General features: G+C 42.7%; 1 protein-coding gene across 1 annotated transcript in view; it reads left to right on the top strand.

The window, feature by feature from the left end:
* Positions 1 to 224: 224 nt before the first annotated feature.
* sorcs2 (sortilin-related VPS10 domain containing receptor 2) overlaps positions 225 to 25,437 on the top strand; it is a 172,859-nt gene continuing 147,646 nt past the window's right edge. The window contains exon 1 of the mRNA XM_031317970.2: positions 225 to 697. Coding sequence (XP_031173830.1) covers positions 344 to 697 — 354 coding nt within the window. The 5' untranslated portion in view covers positions 225 to 343. The remainder of the gene's footprint in view (positions 698 to 25,437) is intronic.

Consider the following 25,437-nt stretch of genomic DNA (forward strand, 5'->3'; position numbering starts at 1 on the left):
CATGTGTTATGGTTATAACCGATTTGAAATAGGCTACGCCATATGTTGTATTTAAATTGCGAATTCCTCATGAGGTGATACTTGAAGATGGAGTTAAGTCGCAAGGTGTTGCAGCGGTGGGCCAGCAGATGGCACCGCTGCGCCGGCCTGTGGATCCCGCTTGGCACAGAGACGCGTCCACGTTGTTCCCACTGTCTAGTTCCCCTCCCTCCCTCCTTCCCTCCTCCCTCCTCCCTCACTCTCTGTCTCTCTCGGCTTAACGGATACACCTATCTATCTTCCACAAGCATCAGCAGTCTCTCCATCTCTCTCCGCGATACTGAGCGCTACTACAGCGCAAAACATGGCATCTCTGCGCCCCGAAGAACCGCTCTCCGCCGCTGCGCACCTCTGCGTCTTTCTGCTGATCGCCTCGGCCTGGATGGCACTGCCGGGACCCGTGTGCTGTGACAGCGGGGCTTTAACCCGTCGCGGCGGGGAGGACCGTACGTTTGACATGGGCGGCCGAGACGGAGGCTCCCCGCCGGGCTTACCAAAGGACGGTGACGAGGAAGCCGGCGGCGCGGAGAGCTCACCCCGCTTCAGGAGAGCGCTGTCCCGGGAAAAACAAATGTCCCTGCTCAGCAGCTCGTTCGTGCTCAAAGGGGATGCGACCCACAACCAGGCGATGGTCCACTGGACAGGAGAGAACAGCAGCGTGAGTAGCCTATCTCCTAATCGTCCCGTCCCGTCACGATCCACTGGTTCATGCACCATCCCCATCACACCTCTCTTTGTCAGCTTCCACCATCCATCACTCCAGCCACAGCGCACATCCTCAGAGACAAGTTATTGTTCTCGCAGAAGGCTGCCGCTCCACACGCACACTGCGCGGCTCTACCACGGTGTGGTTTTACGCGTCCAGGTGGGCCACCTGGGCGCGCGGTCCATTGTGTCAGGCACCGGGCTTTGTTGAAAGATCAGGACTTTTAAAACGTTTTCATGTCAGGGGCCTCAGACATAGACATGCACACTCTGTCGCCCCAGACTTCCATTACATCACATGGTGGCCCAGGGTCACGAGCATCGTTTTATTGTGTTTTCACCGTGCTGAGCTGCGCAGGGAAATCTGAGTGAAACATAGCTTATATTATGTCTGCTGTTTGAACTGTCCATTATATTTGTTAACATTTTAATAATAATTAATAATGTTTTGCTAATTTTCAATTAGTAACCTGGGGAAGTGACCCACTTTGAGAACCACAGTAATAACCACTCATGCCACTGTGACATCCAGAAGTGCAAGGAGCCTTTGAGCCAGAGCCAGTGTGTAGACAAACAGACAGCGTGGTGCTTGATTCAGTCACACGAAGCCATGACTAAAATATTGATGGAGCTCTTCGTCCATGAATTTTGCAATGCCTTATTTGTGGTTTGAAACGCGATTGGACCTATATGAAAATGGATGCTACTTTTAATGCCTTAACCCTCAGTGTCTGCCTTTGCTATGCTATGCACTTATGCTAAGAACTGTTAGTGGCACCGAAGTACATTTCAGACAGATAAGACAAAAATAAGTACCACAGTGATGTCAGCAAAGACAAAAATAGCACAATATCTGATACATTCACTAAAGTCATTGTAATATTCTTGAGACACTGAATTAAGCTTATAAACCAACATGTTAGAGATATACGAATGATTACATTGCACTGAAACACCATAAAGTATGATACATCTATGGTCAGTGTATGAACATGTTAGTGATTTTTCCTTAGGGCCAGGTCAAGTGAGAGCAGCTACGCCATGTAAACAAGAGCAGTCTTTGTGATGGATATTTGACAGACGCAGGGAGAATTTGAGTGGTGGTGTCTGGTGGGGACATCACTTACAATCAGAGCCTTTTTGTCAGTAACACATTGTTGTTTTACTGGCAGTGGCTGCAGGGGACAAGTGGCTCTGGGAAAAAAAAATACGACATGAAAGAGAAAATAATCTGGACGTGAAACGGCGAGCAGACCTACATTCTGTTGAAGTTTGCTGGAGTTTCATGTCAAATTCATTGGTAAATAATGTGATATTTGCAGGTAACATTCAATTCATTGGACCATCAACAGAGGCAAAAGAAAGCTGCTCTGCTCTTGTCACCTTCACACATTTGTGGGTCCGAACGGCAACAGGAACTTGAAGAAGTAGAATTTCAGTAACCAGAAATCTTGTAGATTTGTGCAGTATGCTCACATCTACTGCACGAGAGAGGCAGAAGATTGTCTTATTTAAACCCAGATTAGGCTCTCTAGTCTACATGACGTTCCACTTCCAGGATTGCTCCGTTGCCGCCGGAAAATCCGCCGGATTTCACTCATGTAGGCCGGACATCCATTGCCTTGGGCTTCCTTTGTGTTGGCGTTCTAACCTCCGGTGGATTTGTGAGGACTATGGTTAACTGCTCCTCAGATCTCTGCAGGGTAAATCCAGACAGCTAGCTAGACTAACTGTCCAATCTGAGTTTTCTCTCGCACGTCGAAAACTACTTTTTAAACGTACATGGCCGGCCCCGAAGATACTCAGCGGCCAGCTCCAGCTACGAATTAAGTCTCTCAGCGGTGTTGAGTAACGTTACAACAAAACCCTTTCCCCCCCGGTGCTGAAAACGTCCAAAAAGTGACACTGACGTGAAATATATTGTGATATTGTGGTTTTAGCTGCTGGCTAATGTTAGCTTGCTTGCTAACTGGTCAACTACCAATACAAATTGAATCAAGAAAATGTAATTATGTTAGGGAAACTGCAGATATTTTATCAGAATGACATAGGTAAACTACAACTCCCATAATCCCATGCCACTTCACGACGTCATCAAAAGTCCACTTTTACATCCATTGTTTTGATTGAGAGACCCCTAGCGGCAGAAAATGACATACTGTACGTTTAAGCAACTTCAAGCTAAGAACGTCTGGCTCCCAGCTGCTGTGGTCACTGGAATTGAAGTGATATTATCCACAGCTTTTAGTGCCCGCCAACATACTGTACAATTACCAAAGAAGTACACAAAAAACATCAAGTATTTAGGTTTTTCTTCTCCCTGCTCCTTTTTGGTCAGGAAATGTGTAAATTTGAAAAAAAAAGAAAGAGTTTTGATTGTGCATTACCATGAGCGGAACAAATAACAAATTAAATGAAATTTAGTAAAAGTTCATTTTCATTTCAGTTTGATAAAACTTGATGCGCTCAAACAAACTGCCCAAAGTCACTTTTGAGGACAAGGCACATCAATTCATATTGTGGGATTCTACTTTGGCATTTAAGACTGGCCATTTAAGCAATAAAACAATTTGACATTTTCCCAATGAACTCCAGACTTTCTTGTGATGAACTTCCCTGTCTACATCTCCTCTTAAAAAAAAAAAAAACATTAATCGAGGCAATGAGTGCAGGGAACCAAGCGCTCGGCTCTGCCAGCCATAGGAAGTTTGACTTATCCTCAATTAATTTGCCGTGGGTATGTACTCTGAAAGGTCAATGGGACCGAGTTCATCCCAGCCTAATAAACACAGACAAATGGTGCTATTCAATTTCCCTAAGGCTGACATTTATTAGTGGTGCACAGATTGATGGGTGGGAGAAATAAATCTGGGCCTCCTCTCTTGTTTCATCATTTGAGGTTCCAAATGTAAGTCACTGATGGGAGGGTCACCAGCGCAGATGCCTTCTGTTGTCACATCTGTCTTAATGATGGCTAGTCAGGGACCACCCGAATACAGCTATTTTTTTTTTAAGATTATTTTTTGGGCATTTTAGGCCTTTATTTGTGTAGGACAGCTGAAGACATGAAAGGGGGAATGACATGCAGCAAAGGGCCGCAGGGCGGAGTCGAACCCACAGCTGCTGCGTCAAGGAGTAAACCTCTATATATGGGCGCCCGCTCTACCAGGTGAGCTACCCAGGCGCCCATAAAGCTATTTTTCTGAAAACATACAATGTACTCTAATTTTTGTTGTTACCTCATGGTAATTTAGGCCAATCACTACATCATTACATCATCATTGTAATATGTGAATGTTTGTGTTCTGGCCGACTTCCACCTCTTGCCAGGCTGCAAAGTGTTTTGACAAGAGGATGAATTGTTCATCTAGCTTTATAGTGAAACTGCTGTTATTGAAAACAGCTCTTGTGTACTCCCCTCTGTCCCTGCAGCAACAACGGCGACAATGATTGGTCAATTGATGGCTTAGAGTTTAAAAGAGCTTTCCCTCAGGCATTCCCCCAGAGGTAAAGAGCAGAAATAGCCAGCGTGTATGTATGCTGTATGTGTGTGTGTGTGTGCGTGTGTGCGTGCGTATGTGCGTGCGTGCGTGCGTGTGTGTGTGTGTGTGTGTGTGTGTGTGTGTGTGTGTGTGTGTGTGTGTGGTGCTTTAGAGTAATCTCTTCATTTTTAACTATTAAATTAGCTATTTTGATAATTCATTACTCAGTTTTTTTATGAATAAAAGAATTTAAGAATTCCTTGATTCCAGCATCTTAAATGTGAATATTTCCTAGTTTTTTTACTCCTCTATGACTCCTCTGTACACTTTTTGAGGACGTCATCTGGGGTTTTGAAAACGATGATCGACCTTTTTCACCATTTTCTGACATTTTATAGACTGTAAAACGAATCCGTTAATCGAGAAAATAATATACAGATTAATCCACGACAAAAGTGATCATTAGTTGCAGTCTGTAGTTATAGAATTGTTGTAAAAAGCAATGCATTTTAAAACAAACATGTAGGAGTGTGGGTGTAGCCTGAGAGGAAGAGCATGTAGATATTCAAGGAAAACAGAACAAGATGTGGATATAGAATCTAGATCAAATACAAGTCCAACAAAACAATACTTGGCCTTCCTTCAGGTTCTAGATCACCAGCATTATAATAATCCAGTATTGAGGCAATCAAAGGTCACAACCACATCTTATTGATAATATTTATGAATCCTAGAAGCAACCAAGAGAGAATGTCTAAGCAGACAGAATATCGTCTGTATTACTCAGCTCATAGTCCAGCATATTTTGTTTCTGTAATTGTACATGGTAAAATATGTACGTATGGTAGTAAAGTAAAGAGACAAGCAGGCATCAGGCTTGTTATATTACTCATTTTTAGGCCGAAGGAATTCCCTCATCCATGTGGGATGAGTCATTTCTCCACGTTAAAATTCAGGATTTAAACCTACCCTTGGTGCTATAATGGTTTGTAATCTTGATATTCTAAACTGCCTTTTACAGAGATGAACTATCACTTTTTCATACTGAGGAGAACATTTTCTATTTTCCCAAATATCCATGGGAATAATGATAAGGAATCATTTTCTTTGGGTACTGGTTATTTCACCACCCAAATACTTTCCTTTAAATCTATTGTTTGAAGTTGAAGTTTATGTTGTTAGTTTCTGTAGTTGGTGCACTTTTCTTTGTTCACTCATAAATGCTGGATCCACTTCCCATAATGCAACTTGATAGTGGCTTTTCATTTGTTCCTCTCCCATTAAATGGCCTTCATGGTTGTCCCATTCTGAGCCATTGCAGCCACTCGCACCTACCAGGTGAGGTCAGTTAAATCCTGAGGGTTCAGGGTTAGGGTTTGGGGATGTTAGGAGTCATCCATAGACTGCACTTGAATTGTCACATTTGTCTACAAACAAACAGTTGTACATTTCTACAAATGGGGCCTTTAACATGTTGAGTAGGTGCAGTTGATTTAAATATTACAGGTCTAAGGACATTTCAGGATACTATGATATTAATACAACACTATTACTGGTATTCACCAACACAGACATAAACATGCATGCATGCATATAGAGTTTGTGAGTCCCGGAAGCCATCCTGGGAAAGGACAGGCTGTTTTACATGATACTGGCATTCTGAATGAGGAGACACTCTCTTTGTGCCTCTCTCTCTCTCTCTCTCTCTCTCTCTCTCTCTCTCTCTCTGAGTTGTTGATTAGCCCCAGGGAACTCTGAGCTGTGTTCCTCTTCCCTCTATTTGTGTGTGTGTGTGTGTGTGTGTGTGTGTGTGTGTGTGTGTGTGTGTGTGTGCGTGCGTGCGCGCGTGTCCGTCCAATGTATGCACTTGTATTGGCGAGGAAACAGCACTCAACATTTAATATGGTTTCTCTATGTTGCGTGCATCAATTGTTACATGGAGAGACAGATTATGTATTAGTATTGCGCTCACACCTTTTTTTAATTTGCCCGTCTGTGTGCTTGCATATGTGTGTTTCTGATCCCTGGTGGGCTGTCCCACAGTAGCCTAAGTGATTAATGAGCGGCAATGGGGGCGCTGACAGTCCAAACTCTCATCCCACCCTCTAATGCCATAGGGGAATTGGGGGGAATTCCTGCTACTTCCTGGTTAAAAAGCCCTCCTGTGGGGGAATAAGTGAAAGTAAATTTCTTTTAATGGCATGAAAGATTTTGATGGGCGATTAACACTACGTTTTGTGATTTGGGCTTCGTGCCGCTCCGTAGTTTGGGAAATCAGGAAACGATGCAGCACCAATACAGTACATTCATGGCACCGCTGCACAGTTACCTCGGGTTCACAGCACATCATTTTGCCCCACAGTCAGAACTTCGGTCGCATGCTTTGATTGTTTTGAAGATAGGGGGGAGCACTTTCTGCGAGTAGCCAGACAGTGGGACATTGAACAATAAGTCAGCAGACTGACCACTGATCGTGCACGCAGCATGATTGCAGCGGCCAGGACACTCCCATTCAACTCTCCACCGAGCCATCACAGTTTCTCTCACACTTTAGTTACTGTTTGTTATAATTCATTTCTTTGTGTCACCCTGTTTTAAATGATCACCTTAGTAGGAGGGGCTGTTTTTGTGAGCTTTTATTTCCCCACATCTTAAACCCAATGACATTGTTACATTTAGCTGACCAATATAATGCCCAAGTTCCATTGTTTTGTGTTGAGCTGCTTAGAAAAGGGATGTTTAGCTAAGCTTATCAGGACCAAAGATCAAGTTTGTAATACTGAAATAATATGGTGAGATCATCAAATCAATCTTAAAACATTCATATTACATAACAAGACCATAGTGCAAGTGCACAGCACACAATTATTCATTTACTTTTTGTTATTTGAGATAAAATACAAGTCTCAGTGACACTTTTGAATTGTTCTGTTGTATTACACAGTTTATATAAATAAAGGAATATTTTTTGGTCATTTGTCTGCAGCTCATTCTGTCAAAACATCTTGAGGAAATCAAATTGTGAACTTAAAATTGTGAATTGTATTGAATTGAATGAATGAGTTGAGTGTATCATTACAAGTTATAGTATTATAAGTCTATAGCTATACTAAGTGCTCTATGAGACGTAGTGCATGATTTTTGTTTTTTTAACTAAATGCTAATGTGAACATGCTAATATGCTCACAATGACAACATGTTAACATGTTGACGTTTAGTAGGTATAATTTTTACCATGTTTGTCATTTTAGTAGCATGATAACATTGTAATTAGCATGAAATTCAAAGTTGATATGAGCTGAGGCTGATGGGAATGTTAGTAGCTTTGCAGGTGTTTGCTAAGAAAACAAAGAATTTGACCAACTTAAATGTTGGCTTGATTATGGCACTGAAAAGATAAGAAATCACCAAGAGGAACATTAATGTCTTAACCAAATGCATGGACTATCTTTTAAATAATTGTTCAAACATCTCACTCTGAACCAAAAATGTCAACTAGAGCTGTAATCGGGCCTTAAAAGTTCGGCAGAATTCGGCCCGAGCCCGACAAGTACATTTTGATTGACAGCTTTTTAAAAGCCTGAACCCGTTTACAGCCTGACATTATTCAAATGTGCGCACGCACACAGCTCTTTTGCCTTTTGTCAAGAATGAGTCATTTATTCATTTTAAACATAATTTATTCATGACTAATGTAGGCTATAGGCCACTTGGAAGTTGGAACAAAGAAATGTCCTCCAGAGGCCAGCCTCCATATCACCTCCTCAGCATCCATTTTCACGCTAATTGAAACGCATCACCTGACCGCTCACTTACCGCACAACCCGGAGTGCAAGCCCGAGCCCGTGTAAAATGATAGAAATTAAGACCGAACCGGGCAAAGATCTTCAGCTCTTATGTCAACCTGCTGGTGGAGTTATGAAAAGTGAGGGGGATTGGGATACACCATTAAGTAACCATGTTCCAAATGTTGTGCCATTCCATCCAGTAGATGGTGAGATCTTATACAGGATAAAAGGTCAGCGGATCATTAGTCATAACCATTTCTGCCTCTTCTTCTATTCACGGTATTGGGTTAAATGTTCTTCTATCTGTAGAGAATAACAGGTGATACACTTTTTTTCCTCATCGTCCCCTCCTTCCTACCATCCCTTCAGGTTACCTTGCCAACACCATCTTCAGATTGCAAGCATCGTTGTAGCCTATGAGGTTAAAGGATTATTCGCCTGCAGCATACATCTAATCAAAACATGGCACTGGTTGAATTTGAATTGAGTCTTTAGTGCAAACCATAATGTTTTATAATAAGGTCCTATTTGCATGGTAAATCATGGCTTATGCAGGTGTGTACACATACACACATAAGCTGTTAATAAAAAAAAAAGCCACGCTCTCTCTCTCTCTCTCTCTCTCTCTCTCGCTCTCTCCACGCATGCACGTGCACATGCACACCCACTTCCTAGGTCTCCAGGGTTCTGACTTAATGTGAAAGGCATTTGTTCACGCTTCACATACTGAACAGACAGTTCATTTGGCCCCTGGTTATTCTGCAGCGGAAAATTGTTTGCACATGTGAGGAGAGCCTTTCTCTTCATCTATCTTGTCTGTCCTCGTTCATCCTGAGAGAGAAAAGAAAGAGACACTCCAAAACCCAGACTGTGAATCATCAGACTTGTGTGCATGGTTCAACTCTTTTTAATCTGAATCCAGCACTGTCTCGGAATAACAAAGTACAGTACTACCACAGCAGGCTTTCCATCCAGCATGGCCAACAGGACACATCCAAGCTCTGTTGATTGTCTATTCGCAGCATCAGATGGCTCTTGGCTTCCTCACATGGATGATTGATGCCTGCCATCCATTATGTCATTATGAAGGTTTAAAAGATGTATTGTTGTATGTTGTCAAGCTAATATTAATGCATATTTTCAAAAAAAAAAAAAACTCCACCAAAACAAATTTCATTGGCTGCAACTAACAATTATTTTCATTTTCAATTAATCTGTTGATTATCTTGTCTACAAAAGGGATTGATAAGAAATGTTAGGTTATTTAATTTACGTAGCTTAAAGCTATAGTGTGTAGTTTCTGTCTCCCCCATGAGGAATTGTAAGTAATGATAACAACACTGTCGACGCATCCACATGATACAAGCCTTCAGTTACCGCGCACCACCCCCACCCCTCCTCAGAACAGTTACTAGTAGCCAAGGAGGACACGGAGGATTAAAAAAACATGATGGACTCTTCAGAAGAGGTCATTATCTTCACTGACGCCACAATCTTCTGAACACAGTCACACTGAGAAATCCAGAGAGAGTTGTGTGGAGCTGATAGTCTGAATTATCTTTGTAGCAACTCATTTGGCAACGGCTTGAATGTAACGTTTATTAATATCAAAAAGTTACACACTTAAGCTTTAAATGCTTGTTTCACCTGCCAAGGTGTCCATAGACTTTTTTATTTATTGTCGGCCATTTTTGTTTAAGTTTTGTCTATTTTCTGGTTAAATCTACTGGGCTACACTGAGAACGGTGGTTGTTTTCTTGATAATTATTGTATGCCCAGACTACAAAATGCTGTCTCTAGAAATGGATTTCATTGTTTTATATTGTTTGGACATAATGGGTCATGTTGCTGATGTTGCTCCACTAATGGGTACATTGACATTTGCCCGGGTGAAAGTTCTGTGTTGTTTGACCCGTCCACCACCCCGACCAACCTCCCTACGCGGATTTTCGGCTTTTTATACTACTCCCTACCATTTTCGTGCTGTGGCCACGAAATATGCTTCACATTGAAATACATTACTTCACATTTTCGTGCTGGCCACCACGTAAAAAACGAGAAAAACGTCCCCGTGAACACGAATCAATAGATTAAAATAAGGTCACATTTACACGAACTGCCGTGAGATCGGGATATATCTGTGTCTGATCTGTTTTCAGAGTTGACACAGAAAACAATAGCTAGTTAGTTAACAGTTCATTGAAACATAAAAGCACTTTACTGATTGAGTCCTTCCTCCTACAGTAGTATGGCCTCAGTGTTGGCATGCTCTGACAGCTCTTTTCCACTTGGCGGTAGTTAGCGTTTCTCACTTTGATGCTATGGTTGCCTTGCTAGAGACCTTGGGAAGGTACAAGGCGCAGCATGCTACTGTAGTGTGCTGTCTAATTAAGTGTTTAGTGATGCCAGATGGATGCTGGCTGCCCGGCAGCTAAATAAAAGCATCAAGATGCATTTGTTTTACAGGTTGTTCAGAGGCTGCCGGCAGTAGCGCTAAGAGATTATTGTCTGTTTGTTCCTGCAGTGATGTATGTGCAGCTGTACGTGTATGAGAAATGTGTGTGTGTGTGTGTGTGTCGGCGCTGGGGGGTACTGGTTACCCAGCAACAGTCAAAACAACTATTTGGCAGGCTGTGACACATAAGAAAGCCATTCATCTGCTTGAACATCCCAGACATTCTCCGAACTTTCTTTCTTTTGTTACGGTGCTAAAATGTACCCAGCATGTGTTCATTGTTTTTCCAGTTTTCTTCCTGTAAACAGAGGGCCTTATTTTCTCCCATGTACCTTGTGCTCTCCTCATTGCCTTCTGCAGTTTGGCTGTCATGGTTGAAAGTTCCTGCTCATGTTGCCCTGGCAACCCACACTGGAATCCTGTTGCGGTCTTCCAGTGGTTTGGTTCTTGATCTGAATTCAGAGTGGCCCTAGACTGGGTAGACCCAGCCCAATCTGCCAGCGATTTGATTTCGCCCTGCAGCTCAGGCTGGAAACCTGTACGTTTTTCTATCCTGCTTCCATTACAAATCTGCGGGGACCAATCACAAACTGGCTTATCCACCTATTGGAGGGTTTAACACGATGACGATAGAGAAGCGACCAAGCAGCTTTTTGTTTACATTCAACAAGCCAGCCACCGAAGCGCAGCACTCTATGGCAGCAACCCGTTGATGCCGCTGTAGCTGCTACGTCACCCGGATCGTTGGTCTGATTGGTTGAAGGACTATCCAATTGCGTACAGAGTCCTTTGAACTATGCCCGTTGATCCCGCCTCTTGTGCAGTAGAAAATACAGAGCAGACTCCACAGACTAATGTTCAATCTTAAAAGATTGAGCTTGGTCTGGTGATAGCCAGACTAAGAGTGGCCCCATATTTGGCATCACACCTCTGCTAGGTCCTGTATTAGCTCTGGCATTAATATATGCCTATGTCATATTCAGGTTGTCAGTTGATATCCTTGTATCACCATAAGTCAACTTTTCAGGAAATTAACCTTGTTTTTGGGCTGACCCTCATGAATTTTTGCATCTATCCTATTTTTAAGATCTTTACCTGAAGATAAAACGTTAAAGTTATTAAGATTGGAGTTGAGAAGATTTCAGCTGACTTTAACGGTATGTAGATATACAGCCTTGCAGTATTTGAGTCTAGAAAAGACTTTTGTTTGTGTTATGTGTGTGTGAGGGGGTGGTGTGAGATGTGTGCCTGCCTGGAGCTACTATAGCAGCAGTGGGAGAGCTCTGGCTATACAGCCCCTCTGAGAGTTGGAAAATGCAGCCCAGCAGGGTTTCTCCAGTATTTCACCCTCACAACAACACATTTAGAGTTTGGATCTTCATCCCTCGGTGCTAAGCCGTCCTCATTTTTTATCAAAACCCCCCATCTGAACCCCACCTCTCACAAGGGACCAGGGTATTTTCAGTTTTCATCATAAGCCAATTGCACAAAAACAGCATGGAGCCTTCCACACAAGTCAGGCGAAACATGGATACAGATATAAAACGTACTGTCTGAAAAATACTAAAATTCACAGTAGACACACAAAGCGGTTGCATAACAAGTAGGTTTGGGCATCGTTTGGATTTTAAAAATACTGATTGCAATTCAGATTTTTTCTTATTGATTCTCGAATTTGATTCTTTGAGTGGTGGAGTTGAAACAGGTCCCATGCTTATTTCACAGGTAATTTTGTTTTATTTTGATTCAATGGTCATTTACAGTTTCACCGGGCTTTTTCTACATGAAATAAAGCCAGACTTCAGAGCGCCACTTACCGTGCTCCATGGCTGCAACACAACGAGTGCCTGGAAGTACGCCGGCTGCCACAGAGAAAAAACTTGCGCCTGTTGAATTTGGAACTGATGATCAGATTTATAACCAAATTTTCCAAACGATTCCAATAAAAAATGATTCCATTGGAATTGTAATTTTTGAAACGATTCCAAGTTGGAACCGGTTCTCGATTCCCAGTTCTATATAACAGTTTATTTATATATTTAGAATATCATGTCAAATCATATACTCATTGATTTGGCTTTTTCTTATAAAAACTCATAGGATCAGTGGTTTAGCCATAGTCCAGTGCCTGGGGCCAGTATGTACGTCAAGGAGTTCCGTTATTTATCCTTTTATGGTGAAAGGAAACAGAAGGATCCCACACAAACACAGGGAAAACATGCAAACTCCACACAGAAAGGCCGTCCTGCCAGTACTAGGGATTCTGCAGTGCTAACTACCTCCATGCTGCCAGTTTGGAGGACTTGTTGGGTGCTTGGATATGCAGGCCTGTTGTAGGGCTGGTGGTACCCTTTGGGGGGTCTCTATGGTTTGGACTTGGGACCATCAACATTGATTAGTATTTTGATTAGTTTTCACTTTGCATATTCCTCTAGGAGTTTATAATACATTTCTATGATGAAATTGATGCATTTTGGATGTGTTTTGTATCACGCATGTACTTTGCAAAATCAATAGCATAAAATCTATGAAGCTTAGTCATGAATCAACAATTTTCATCGTTAACTTCTGAACATCATTCATTCTAATAATATGACTTTTTTGACTTTGCACCATTGTGAAGGATCTATGTAAATCCATTAAAGCATGCTGCTATAGAGAACTTTTGTAACTGCTTAAAAGCTGTAGTTATCCTATGTTCCCAGTTGGCTGAAGTTTGGTTGGAGCACAAACCCAGACTCCATGTCAGCCCTGTCTGCAGTTCAAAGGCAACTCTGCTACCAAAGTTCTTTCAGGAATGACGTGCTTCCTGTCGCAGTGCCAACCTCACACACCTATATAAACAAGGCAACCCAAAGCAGTAAAGTAGGAATTAGAATGTGTTGACTGATGTGAAGCTTGCCAGAAATAATTCTTCTCCCTGGAAAAAAAGGTGAACATTTGTGACTCATGTTGATAGCAATTAGAGCACTGGAGTATCAGGAGACGGGTGGCAGCGGCGGTGAGCGTGTGGGAGGAAAGAAAAGGAAGGAAGGGGAAAGTAAAAAAACAATAACTCTACACTGAGGCCTCTTTCATCTAAACTTTGCATGTATCTTGGGTGGTTTTTAACAAACGTGCTGTCAAAAACAGTGGTTGTTTTACATGAAAAAGACGAGGCCGTGCGCTGTGTTCTGACGCTGCCAACAATGTAACATACTCTGCCGGGCTCTCAGACTATTTGCTACCTCCATCTCTCTCTCGTTGTCTCCCTCTCCATGTGGCTTACTTTTGCTTGATTGAAAGGAGACGTGTGACCGTGAGCGAGACAAATTTAATCATTGTTTGGAGTGCTGCTTGTCTACAATGGCGTCAGGTGATTTCAGTCTTCTGCAGTGTAAACGGAGAGACAGAGTGGCTTACAAAGACGAGGTGACAGTCAAGCTCTGGGAAGCTAAAAATAGACTTAAATGCAAACTGAAGGGGCAGTTATGTGGTTTTCAATATGCAGGTTAGTAATTTGAATGAGAGCTTTTCAGGTATGGATTCATGCACCCGCATTTCTGAAGCATAGGTGTCTAAAGATAGAAAATGGTTTGCAGGAGTCAGGAAGTTGAGATGAAATTAAAATAGTCAAACTTTCTTTAGGAAAGAATAGAATTTGTAGATCATTTAAAGTATGAAATGCAAGCAAGTGATGCAAAGCATGAACTAACAGGAATGTAACAGATAAATCAGGATTATGTTTTTGCTAACAACAGGTACAGGCAGTGTTTTCCTCTATGTTGATTTGACCGTGGCGGCCCCCCCACGGCAACATTTCTGCCCCCCACGGTATCAGAAATAGGGCTGCATTGTTAGAGTGCATGTCGGAGCATAGCGCGGACACACGAGGATAACTAGCCAGTTGAGATGGTGTGTGTACGTCCTTGAGAACTGTAAGTCGTATAACTTATGTTGTCAGTTCTTTTAAGCCTGGTCTTGCAAATGTCTAAATGTCACGTGGCTGTTGATTCGATAGCGATTGCTGAACGCCCTCGCCCATGTTTGTATTTTAGGTGCATTATTTACATGCTGAAGTAGATAGACTGCATTAAGATAATGTAATTAATAGTGGGTTTATTGTTATTTGCTACAGAATACTGAGCCTATATGTCAAGATCAAAGGTGGCCTATATAGTAACTCAAAAAATACAGTTCAATCACAACAGAAAATATGCCTCATTGTGTGTGTGAATAGAGGTGAATACATATATTAGTTTGTGTTGCAGCGAAGTGTCAGTTCCGTTTCTTGGGTGGGGGGTGCGGACCTGCCCCACTGCTAACAAAAATCCTAAAGGAAACACTGTACAGGTTTACATTTGTGCTTAAAAAATCCTAATATTACCAAAAATAGCATAAAAACAAAGAGAAGACACAATAAAGGATATTGGAAACAGACATTGATTTCATGATACCTGCTTTTTATTCTTTTTATTTGTTTCATTGTTATTCTTGTTCCCACTACAAGACTTACAAAGTGATCAGTTTGCTGTACTGTTCACACTACACAACTTGCTGATGTCTTGTTTTCACACTACCTGACTGACTGGGGCGACAGGGACTCACAGAATTCTAGCGCGACGTGACACAGGGACTTGAGCGAATACCTTACACGAGACAGGATTTTTGGATGTCAGCCAGAAACAAGCGCTCCAAGCTGTTGGTGGCTGATTTGCAACAATAAAACAAAGAAGGAAAAAAGGGGGTTTTGTCGTTGGTATTTACCTCTTCTCTCAACGTGCAAGAACAACTATGGTCGTGTTGCAAATGCAACAATTACAGTAAAGTTAAGGGCGACCCCTCCTCCGGTTTCCCCTCAGCCCGTGTCTTGCACTCTCATTGACCGTAGCTCCTCGGTAGAGTCCTCGACAGCGACAGGTAGCCAACGCCCATTTCAACGCTTCAATCTGGGGCTTTTGTCGGGGAGCCCTGAAAACTGTCAGCGAGTTGAACATCAGGACCCATTTTTGCCCCAGTCCAGCCCTGGCCCTGATGTTCAACTCGCTGACAGTTTTCAGAGCTCCCCGACACTGGAATCCCGGACTTAAGTCCAAGACCAGCCCACCACTATCAGCCGGACACCAACCGTCCTTGCGCTCCCCTTCAACACATGTACATAGCAGCTGGGTTCAACATTAGCACCATTTACCAGCCAAATGCTGGTAAAATATGCAAGTGCCTGGTAGATTTGCTTGACTCACTAGCCAAAAAAAAATTAGTAAAAGCCAAAGTAAAATTAATTAATTAAAAATTAAATTAAGTTTAATTAAGTTTAATTAACTTTTTAAACTAAAGCTGCATTTTGTACACAGTATTCCCAACAGTGAGTCCAGCACTAGACCAAGCCCACACACGTATTCACACTCTATAGTCTCCATCCTGTCCCACCTCATTGTTCATGCCTGTGCGGCTTCTCAAGTGCTGTCATTGGTCGGCCAACTTCGGTGAAGTAATTCTACTTAAGCAGCCGCCTGCGACAGCCCTGCCCTGGGAAAAAGAGACATTTGATCCCTCAGCCTCCTCTGTGGGGGGAGATGGCCCGTTTGCTATTGCAATTGGAACTCTTTTTTTTCAACCGAGAGAGACAGAGAGGTAGAGAGAGAGAGGTGGAGTACTGAAGGAGCGTCAAAGCCTCTTTGGAATAACGCATGTAAACACAGGCAATGCATCACTCAGGTAATGAGATTCTCCACTCTGCTTAAATCGAAAGTCCCTCAGCACCTGAGGAGGACAAACACACCCCCCCCACACCTACACACACACACACACACACATGCATGCACGCGCGCACGCACACACACACACACACACACACACACACACACACTTTCATACTCAATATAGTTGCCTGTCTCTTTCTTCCCTCCCGTCCTTCCTCTCCTGTTTTCCCCTCAGTGAATTTGGACAGGCAGTTTGTATGCAAATATGTCGTTTGGAAGACCCTCCTGCCCAACACACACACACACACACACACACACACACACACATACACACACACACAGAAAACCCTGATGTTCAGAGCTGACATGCGGGTGGCAGGTGAACACACCTCCAGTAGGGCAATAAATGCCGGCAGTTTGTTTGCAAGTTTGTTTGCCCTTTTTACATTTTTTGTGTGTATTCATTAACAGGCCCAACTGGTTCTGTCCTCTCTTTCTGTGGATAATCTCCTTTTTCATTATCATCTTTCTCTCTTCGTTTGCCTCTGAATGAAGAGAGCTGAGTGCCAAACGCTGCACAAAACACTATTTCCGGAGTGTGGTGTGTCTTTCTGTCTCTGGGAGACAGCTGCAAAGCTGCTTTTGTACAGTCTATGTATTTTTTTTTCCACCTTTATTTTTTACAGGCAAGTCATTAAGAACAGGTTCTTATTTACAATGACTGCCTGACAAGTGGCCAAGCTACTTAGGGAAAGGTAAAGAGGGCTAGAAAATACAGTTTAGAAATTACATAAAATACAGTTTGAAATACTACACAGACAACAGTAAACACTTATAACGAGAGTTAAGTGCACAGGTACATGGGTGAGTAACAGAGGGAGAAACCATACAAATATTTAGCTGGGAAAATTATGATGTAGAGAAGCAACTGCATATGTCCGTGAACAAGGATGAGATGGCGGTTTTGAAGGATGAAATGGAAATTAGTTTGTCCAGTTTGAGAATCTTTTGCAGAGCATTCCAGTCGTGGGCGGCGGCAGACTGAAAAGACGTGAAACCAGAGGCAGAGCTGGTTTTGGGAAATGCTTAATTGAAGATGAAGTGAGGACCAGGTGTTGTTGGTGACAGACTTTGGCTGCAGCAGGTGACCTAAGTAAGGAGGTGATCGGCCAAGAAGGGTCTTGTAAATGAAAGTGAACCAGTCAATGTTACGGCTAATGCGAATGGTGGGCCAGTTGACAGATGGATATAGGGTGCAGTGGTGTGTATTGAAGGGGGCATGTGTGTCAAACCTGATAGCAGAGCGGTAAAGAGTGTCAAGTTTTGACAAAGTGGTCTTGCAAGCAACCCTGTATATAGTGTCACCATAATCTAACATGGGTGGAATTGTCATTTGAATGAGAGTTTGGCACATGTGGTTAAAGTGGAACGATTTCTGTAAAGGAAGCCGAGTTTGATCGAGACCTTAGATTGCAGCATTGATATATGGATGGAGAAAGAAAGTGAAGTTTCCAACCAGATGCCTAAGTATTTATATGCAGTGACTTGTTCAAGGATAATGATAATGTTAAGGGCGGAAGAAGACGTAGGACCCTTACAGTAAAACCACATGATTTTAGTTTTGGAGTTATTGAGAGTGAGTTTGAGTTGGGAAAAAGACTGCTGTAGTTGGAAGATGCTATCTTGCAGAATAGCTTAAACAGTATCAGGGGAAGGGCCATTGGCATAAAGAATTGTATCATCAACATATACGTGAAAGTGAATTGCCAGCTGCCTGAGGAATGTTAATAATGTATATGGAGAAAAGTGTGCGGCCAAGTATGGAGCCTTGGGGGACACTCCTGGTGACCGGGAGAGAATGGGAGAAAAGGTTTTCAAATCTTACTCGTTGCACCCGGTGAGAGAGATAGTTGGAAAACTAAACCAGTGAGTGATCAGTGACACCAGTGCTGCTAAGTCTGTGTATGAATGTATTGTGGTCCACAGAGTCAAAAGCTTTGGCAAGGTCAATGAATATAGCAGCACAGTGTTGTTTGGTATCTAATGCAGATGTAATGTCATTGAGTACCTTTGTAGTAGCTGTTACACAACCATACCCATATCGAAAGCCAGATTGTGCCCCGGAGATGATACTGTTCATATTAACATATTTGGTTAGTTGTTTGTTGACAAGCTTTTCCAGAATCTTAGACACACAAGGCAAGATGGAAATAGGCCTGTAATTGTTTAGGTCAGCCTGATCACCGCCCTTAAACAGAGGAAGCACAACCGCTTCTTTCCAAGCAGGTGGAATTTCGGCTGTATGGAGAGATTAATGAGGGCTGTTAGGGGAACCGCAATGACAGGGGCCGCAATTTTAATGAAGAAAGCAGCAAGATCATCTGACCCAGCTGTTTTATTGGGGTCCAGAGCGAACAATTCCTTCAGGACCTCCCCCACTAAAACAGGCCGGATGGAAAATCTGTGAGGAGGTGCTGAAGGTCTGCAGGTACCAGGGACTGCAAGGGTTGTAACGATGGAGTTTAAAGACTCGGAAACAAAGCCAGAATTTGTGAAGTGGTGATTGAATGCTTCAGCCATAGAGTTCTTATTGGTAACAACTATATCATCCACTCTTAGAGACAGTGGTACGGACCGGGGTTTCTTTTCAAGTTTGTTTTCCAAAATGCTTTAGGATTGGCACCACAAAGTGTGAACTGCTCTTTAAAGTAGCAGTCTTTGGCCTGCCTCACTGCTTGTGTGGCCTTGTTCCTGATCTGGCCAAATGTTGTTTGTGCGATAATTGAAGGTCATTGTTGGACTTGTCTTTGTTTCTGTATGTTGAGGTCTTTGTGTTGTATTACATTGAAACCTACAGTATGCCTCATCAAATCAGTCAAAACAGGCAAATACATCAGGCCAATAAAAATCAGGTATCAGATGTTAAATGTCAGGATGAGGATGGGATTTTCTAAACATATTTTTCTTTTCTTGGAGGTCATGATGTACAATGAACAGTAGGGTTTATTCCTGCACTCACATCACAAGATCGCTGGCAAGAATACCAAACCATTTTGATAATGATTAGGACGTTCATAGCCACAACACTTTCACATAAGGGAGGTAACAAGGGTCCATGATTACCTTCCAAACATGGAACATGGAAATTGTTTAAATTTCAGATGTTTTATGACATTGTCAATAGACTTTTCTACAAAAGTGTACCAAAGTTAAGCATCATAGTTCATTGTTGACCTTAAAATAGTTGACATTGGAGCTCAGTATCTGTTAAAACTTGATGTTGTTTGGCCTTCAAATATTCAAATACGTACATTTATTTAAGGTACATTTACCTTGGACTTTATTTACATTTATATATGTATCCAGTCAGTTTAAGAAAGGGTTATTGAAAGAGGGCACTTCTTAATCATCTACTGCCTAATTGAAATGTCCAAAGCCCATTGAACCTGACCACAGTTCCAGAGGTACCATGTGGGCGCTGGCTGTGTGAGGCTGCTGAAAAGTTGCCTTTGATGTTACAGTTGTAAGACCTGTTACTTTAACAGAAAACCTATATAATGTACTGAGTCTGATGCCATTACAACTAACTAAGCTGATTTTTACAATATGTCTTTCTCTGAGAAAAACGTGCAAAGCAGCATTTTAAAAAACATAACATTTGATATTTGGTCACTGTTGGACCTGACCTTGTTTCTGCACCCAGATGCCTGTGCACAATAAAGTGTAGCTTCGTCTGAGTAACATCAAAACAGGACCTTCTTTAGTACACAGCTGATGAAAACTGTATCCTTGAAGATAAAACATGACATGCCTATGCTTGCATGTATGTGTTACCGTGTGACTGCGTCCGACCCTGTTATTCCCATTCCAGTGGTCCATGGAAAGAGGACATTCTTTCTGCACTGTTACAGCCTTGTTAAACCCATTCCCCCCTGTTACACCTCATCTTTCTCACAGCCCCTTTATCCATTCTTCCTTCTCCAATTCTCCAGCCAGTGAAAGACACTCAGTTAGTCTCTGGCTATTCAGAAGCAAAGGAACACAGTGTCTGATTGGTTTAAATTCAAAGTACTCTTTGAGGATCTTTTTGATCGAGTGTGTTTGCATACTTCATCTCTGCATATGTTTGGTTGCTGTGCTGGGGTTTTGATTGTCAAATGAAAAAGAATTTTTCCTTTCTTTCTTCTTTTTTCTCTCATAAATCATTTTACTGGAACTTGTCTCCAACATGGCTGCCAGTTGCTAAGAAGCTGCCCTTATTTCCCAGTCAGCTGCTGACACTGGCCCAACACTCAGCATGTTTTGACACACTGGCTGGGGAGTATGTGTGTTGTAGAAAAGGAGTGTTATGGTTCTGGCTTGTGTCTCTCTCCGCATCCGTCACAATAATTGCCAAAATCCCCATGACCTCATTCTCATTAGCACTGCTTCAACCAAAAAGAGCTAGGCTGTGGCTCATCAGCGATGAGCATCGGCCCTGAATAGACGACGACCGCTGCATTTTTAAAAAGGTTGAAGATTGTCGGTTGCCACACAAAGCGGGCACACAGTCTGCTTGTGTGAAAACATGGTGGATAATTATGCAAGAGGGTCTGCTGTATTAGTGTGAGCTACAGGACTCCTTGAAGGTCTCTTGAATAACTTAAACAAAGCAGTGGACCGTCTCACCAAATTTGAGAAGTGGTGCACCTTGGAGAAATGCAGCCATGTGATATGTTAACGCAGATTTCCCATTCTAATTAATAAGTTGTAGCTTGAGGCTGACAGCAGGGATGTTGAGTCAAGGTTTTCAGACAAACAACTTAATAGGCGGACAAGTCTGTCAAACGCTTTCTGTTTTGTCTTTCAGACATTTGATATGTTTGGCAAACTGTCTTACACTAGAGCAATGTCAAAAATCAAACCTGCTTCTAAAGGGGTGATAGAATGCAAAACCGAGTTTACCTTGTCATAGTTGAATAACGACAGTTCGGTGGGTAAATAGGACATGCACAGAATCTCAAAATCCCATTGATACCTCTTTCCTCTGCAAAGCTCACTATTTGAAACTGCTGCTGAAAACAGGCAAATCTCAACGAAGCTCATAGTTGACATCAACTTGGTGGCTGTACCTCATTTATTATTTATTATTTGTCATGCTCCAAAATTAACATACAGACCACTGGTCTGAGACCAGCTGGTGGTCTGAATTTAAGTCACGCAGATCTCAGACACTAGTTTCCATGGGAATTACAAAGAAGAAAGTTTGGAAGTTTTTCAAGGATATTGAAAATGAACCACGGTCGTAAATGCAGTGTTCCAGACTGTACAACGGAATACTGGTCCACCAGGACGAGACATGATAAGAACATACTAGTTACAACTCTGTCTGTGTGCCTGTGGGCTTCACTCTCTGCTAAATGTCCCCACGCTGAGACACTGAACTAGCTACAGGGTGAGTTGTGATTCAGTGTCTGGAAGTGGAGCTTTTTTATGTCCCAAGGGTAACGTTACAACGCGACACACTGGAGGATGACTAAACTGTAGCTAAACTGTGTCTCTGGTGCTTTGTACAGTAACATGAGTTGATAAGTTTATGTGTCAGAGCAGAAATGAAGTTTGAAGCCAGCCGGGGATATTTTCTCGGGGCTCGGCTGCTCCAGCCATTCCTGCTTTGGCGGCGCTGCAGCAGCTGCCCGGCCGCACAATTGGAAGTCTAACAGACAGACAGTGTGTGAGTCTAATGATGGAAAGCCAAAAAAGAAAAGGGAAAGGTGGCTCTGAGAAGGTCAGGCCTGGCTTGGCCTACCTACACCGGCCCCCGCACCCAGCCCCTTCTCCCTTTTCTACCTGCCTGTGCACTGACAGTGTTGCCAACTTAGCGACTTTGTCGCTAGATTTAGCAACTTTTCAGACCCCCTTAGCAACTTCTTTTCACAAAAGCGACTAGCGACAAATCTGGCGACTTTGTGTAGAAAAGTCGTCAGTATTGTCCAGCGAGCACGCAAGGTATTTCTCTTCTGTGGCCGCCAAAACAGTCTTCTGTTCTGTGACTGAGGAGCAGAGGAGCAGCCCCTTTCCTCATGTGCAGCAGCACTGCGCAGCTTCGCTCGTTGTAAACCAACCAATCAGCGCGCAGCTCATCTAAATATTTATGAGCATACCATAAAAGAGAGAAAACCTCTCGTTTCATTCTAGGGCTATTTCACAGGGTTGCATTAGGGCGCATAGAACAGCACCCGGCCATTTTCAGCCCAACCAATGTTACATACCCTATTCAGAGACCTTAAGGAACAGTGTGAAATACCCTATATAACCATTCTATCACCCCTTTAAGACCAGAGTGCTGAGTTGATGGTGTTGTTAAACTGTTTTCTGTAAGCCTTTTGGAATGACAAAATTAGTTTGGGTGTTTTTGACCTTAGGAGTCAGGATAAAAAAGGGCATGCTGCTGGGTAGAGAGAAGATAAAATAGGAAATTAAAGGTTCCCCTTTTGAAAATCTCTCACCTGGAGAGGGGATTATCTCTCAAAAATGTCTTGATTTTCAAGGCTCCTCTGTTTTTATCTCTTTTTCTGGGGGGGAATCTTCACATTTCCAGCTGGTCTCATCTGATTTTACACTCCGTCACAATTAGCCTTACCTGGGGCTGAGAGTCATCTTGACAAGAGATTGCGGCAGACAGTGTTGTGCAAGTTCGCACTTCACAAGAGCTAGCTCAGAGTTCAGTTCACAGAGATTAAAATGAACTAGTTACTACGAGGAACCAGGCACGCATTCGGCTAAAAGTCACATGTGTTCAGTTCACCACTCAGCAAAAACATGAGCACGTTCATGCACAACACTGGCGGCAGACCCCCACCTGAACCCCCAACATGCACCTCTTCCTCTTGACCCGTGACCTTGCCATATGCCAAGTCTGCATTGTTAAACACAGCAGCAGAATGTGCATATTCAGGCCATCACCCCCGGGAAGAGTGAAAATGCGGGGAGGGAAAATGACCAAAGCACAATGGGGAATTTTGGAAGCAACAGTACATTATTATAGGAGTGACACTTTCTGTGTGAAATGCCGATTGCTTTTAATTAGCCCATTGGCATCTGCGCAGCATGTGAGTCCCAACGGTGCCACCTCCATTACTGCTATGACGACTCCTTATCTCTCTGTCAGACTGATTATCTTTATATGGGGTTGTACGATCTTAATGATGCCGAAAGGGGGTGAACAACTGCATCAAATCCAAATTACTGTGTCATAGTGGGGGTTGGGAAAACCTGTCAAAAAAATCTGAATTATAGGACTGGAATGAAAATTGGAGAGAGAGAAGGGAGAAGGTAACCTCTAATGTCCCCAGCTGTACAGAAATAGTTAATTGGCAAAGTTGTGCAAAAGCATTGATATGCAGATGAATTTTCCTCACGCCACAGGGAAGGGTATAACAAATAAGTCAGGGCTGTTTTGCTCCACTGTGGACTGGAAATACTCGCACATTAACAATGTTTTTCCCACCGCCGCCCTGCCTAACATTCTTATATTTTGCTCTGTTCGGCCCCCATTGTGAAAGACGTTCTCCGTTCGCTTTTTCAATTTGAGATACAATTCGTGGGGCAAGATAGAGCCCTGTGTCAGGGTACAAATCATCCTAGTGTGTCGGAGAAATTGAATTTCCCATGAATGCGTGATTGGCTGTGATGTGGTCCCCAGCGTGCGCACGGCTAATCCTCCAAGGTGGTGTTGGTGGTGGGGTGGGTGAGCACGGAACAGTGATGCTGGGTCGCAACAGCTGCAAAGGCAACACATGCCATCACACACAACACACACTCAACACACACACACACACACACACACACACACACACAGGAAGACACAGCTATGTGATGACACACTTATAAGAAATGGAACCCCAGAGAGTCACAATCACACGCTCACAGCTGCCTGTTTGTGTGTGACTTCAGAGCATGCTTGCGCATACATGTCGCTGCGATTACAACCTGCTGTACGCATGTGCGTTGTGTTTACAAGTATTCCTGTCTGGTTGAATTTTTGCCGCCCCGTATGCTGTTGCCCTCTCTCCCCTGCTCTCTCCACTGTGACATTGACAAACCACTTGTGGGCCTCTGGTATAACATTACCAAACTCCAGTATCACACCTGTCATCAGCCCTCATGCCAACAGCCTCTTGAATTCAGCCTCTTCTGTCTTTTACACAAAGGACGCCATCATTTCCTTTGTCGGCCAACCAGTTGATATATTTTCCCATGTATTTCAGGGAACTGTAATGAGTGTGTTTACAGATGAGCTAATGCCTATAGGCTCGTCTCTAATGTCAGACAATACCTGGTGGATGAGTCACTTGTACACAAGTGCAGATGATCGCACAGACACACACCTTTGGCACGCACAAAAACAGTGAACACACTCATAGGGCTGTTCCGAATGTTTCGAAGCTTCGACTGTTGACATGGTAATTGACGTCTAAATAAGTATTTGAATGCTTCGATATTATTGTTGTTGTTTTTTTAAGTTATTACATATGCACTGCCCCAAAAAATGACACATGTAGTAAGAAACCCAACATCAGCATGAATTATTATTAGTTAATATTCTCAAATGTATGTGTGTGTGTGTGTGTGTGTGTGTGTGTGTGTGTGTGTGTGTATGTATGCGCGGTGCAAATAACACATATCCAGCCTAATTCATGTTTGCAAATTCATGTTTCTGTACATGCAGCTATAATAGCTTGTGCCATCTCAGGAATCCATTTCATCAAATAGAAAAATGTCAAATAGAAATTATGGAAAAGCAACAGAAACCAACAGAAAATTAGCATTTTCAACTTTTTAATCTCTTGTACCCTAGCCCTATCCCTTGGTAAGAATAGACAGGTAAGAAGCTAAGAAATGTTAATCAATTGCTAAACTCTATTACCATTCTTCTTCTTGTTGAGTAAATTGAGATGCAATAAAAAAAACATCATCCTCGCCTATATATAATCTAAAATGAAACTACATGTCTTCTCCTACTCTTTACTACGATTTATAAAGATATACTTAGGCAGTCTCATTGCAAAGTAAGAACAGCAGAGCTCTCCGGGTTGACCTCTGTCTTAGGCATGCTCTGCGAATGGCGTTTTGTTGTATCTCCAAGGTAACTGCTCTATATGAAAATTGTCCTGGGATCACTTCTGTTATGATTTCAAAATCTTAATTAAGTAATGAAGCACCCATTTTAAGTGGCATAGGCATACCTTTCCTTTTTACTTCAGATATCGTGCTATCGTTCTACAGACTGCGACGGATATATAACA

This window comes from Sander lucioperca, chromosome 17 (genome assembly GCF_008315115.2).
Source record: "Sander lucioperca isolate FBNREF2018 chromosome 17, SLUC_FBN_1.2, whole genome shotgun sequence".
NCBI lineage: Eukaryota > Metazoa > Chordata > Actinopteri > Perciformes > Percidae > Sander > Sander lucioperca.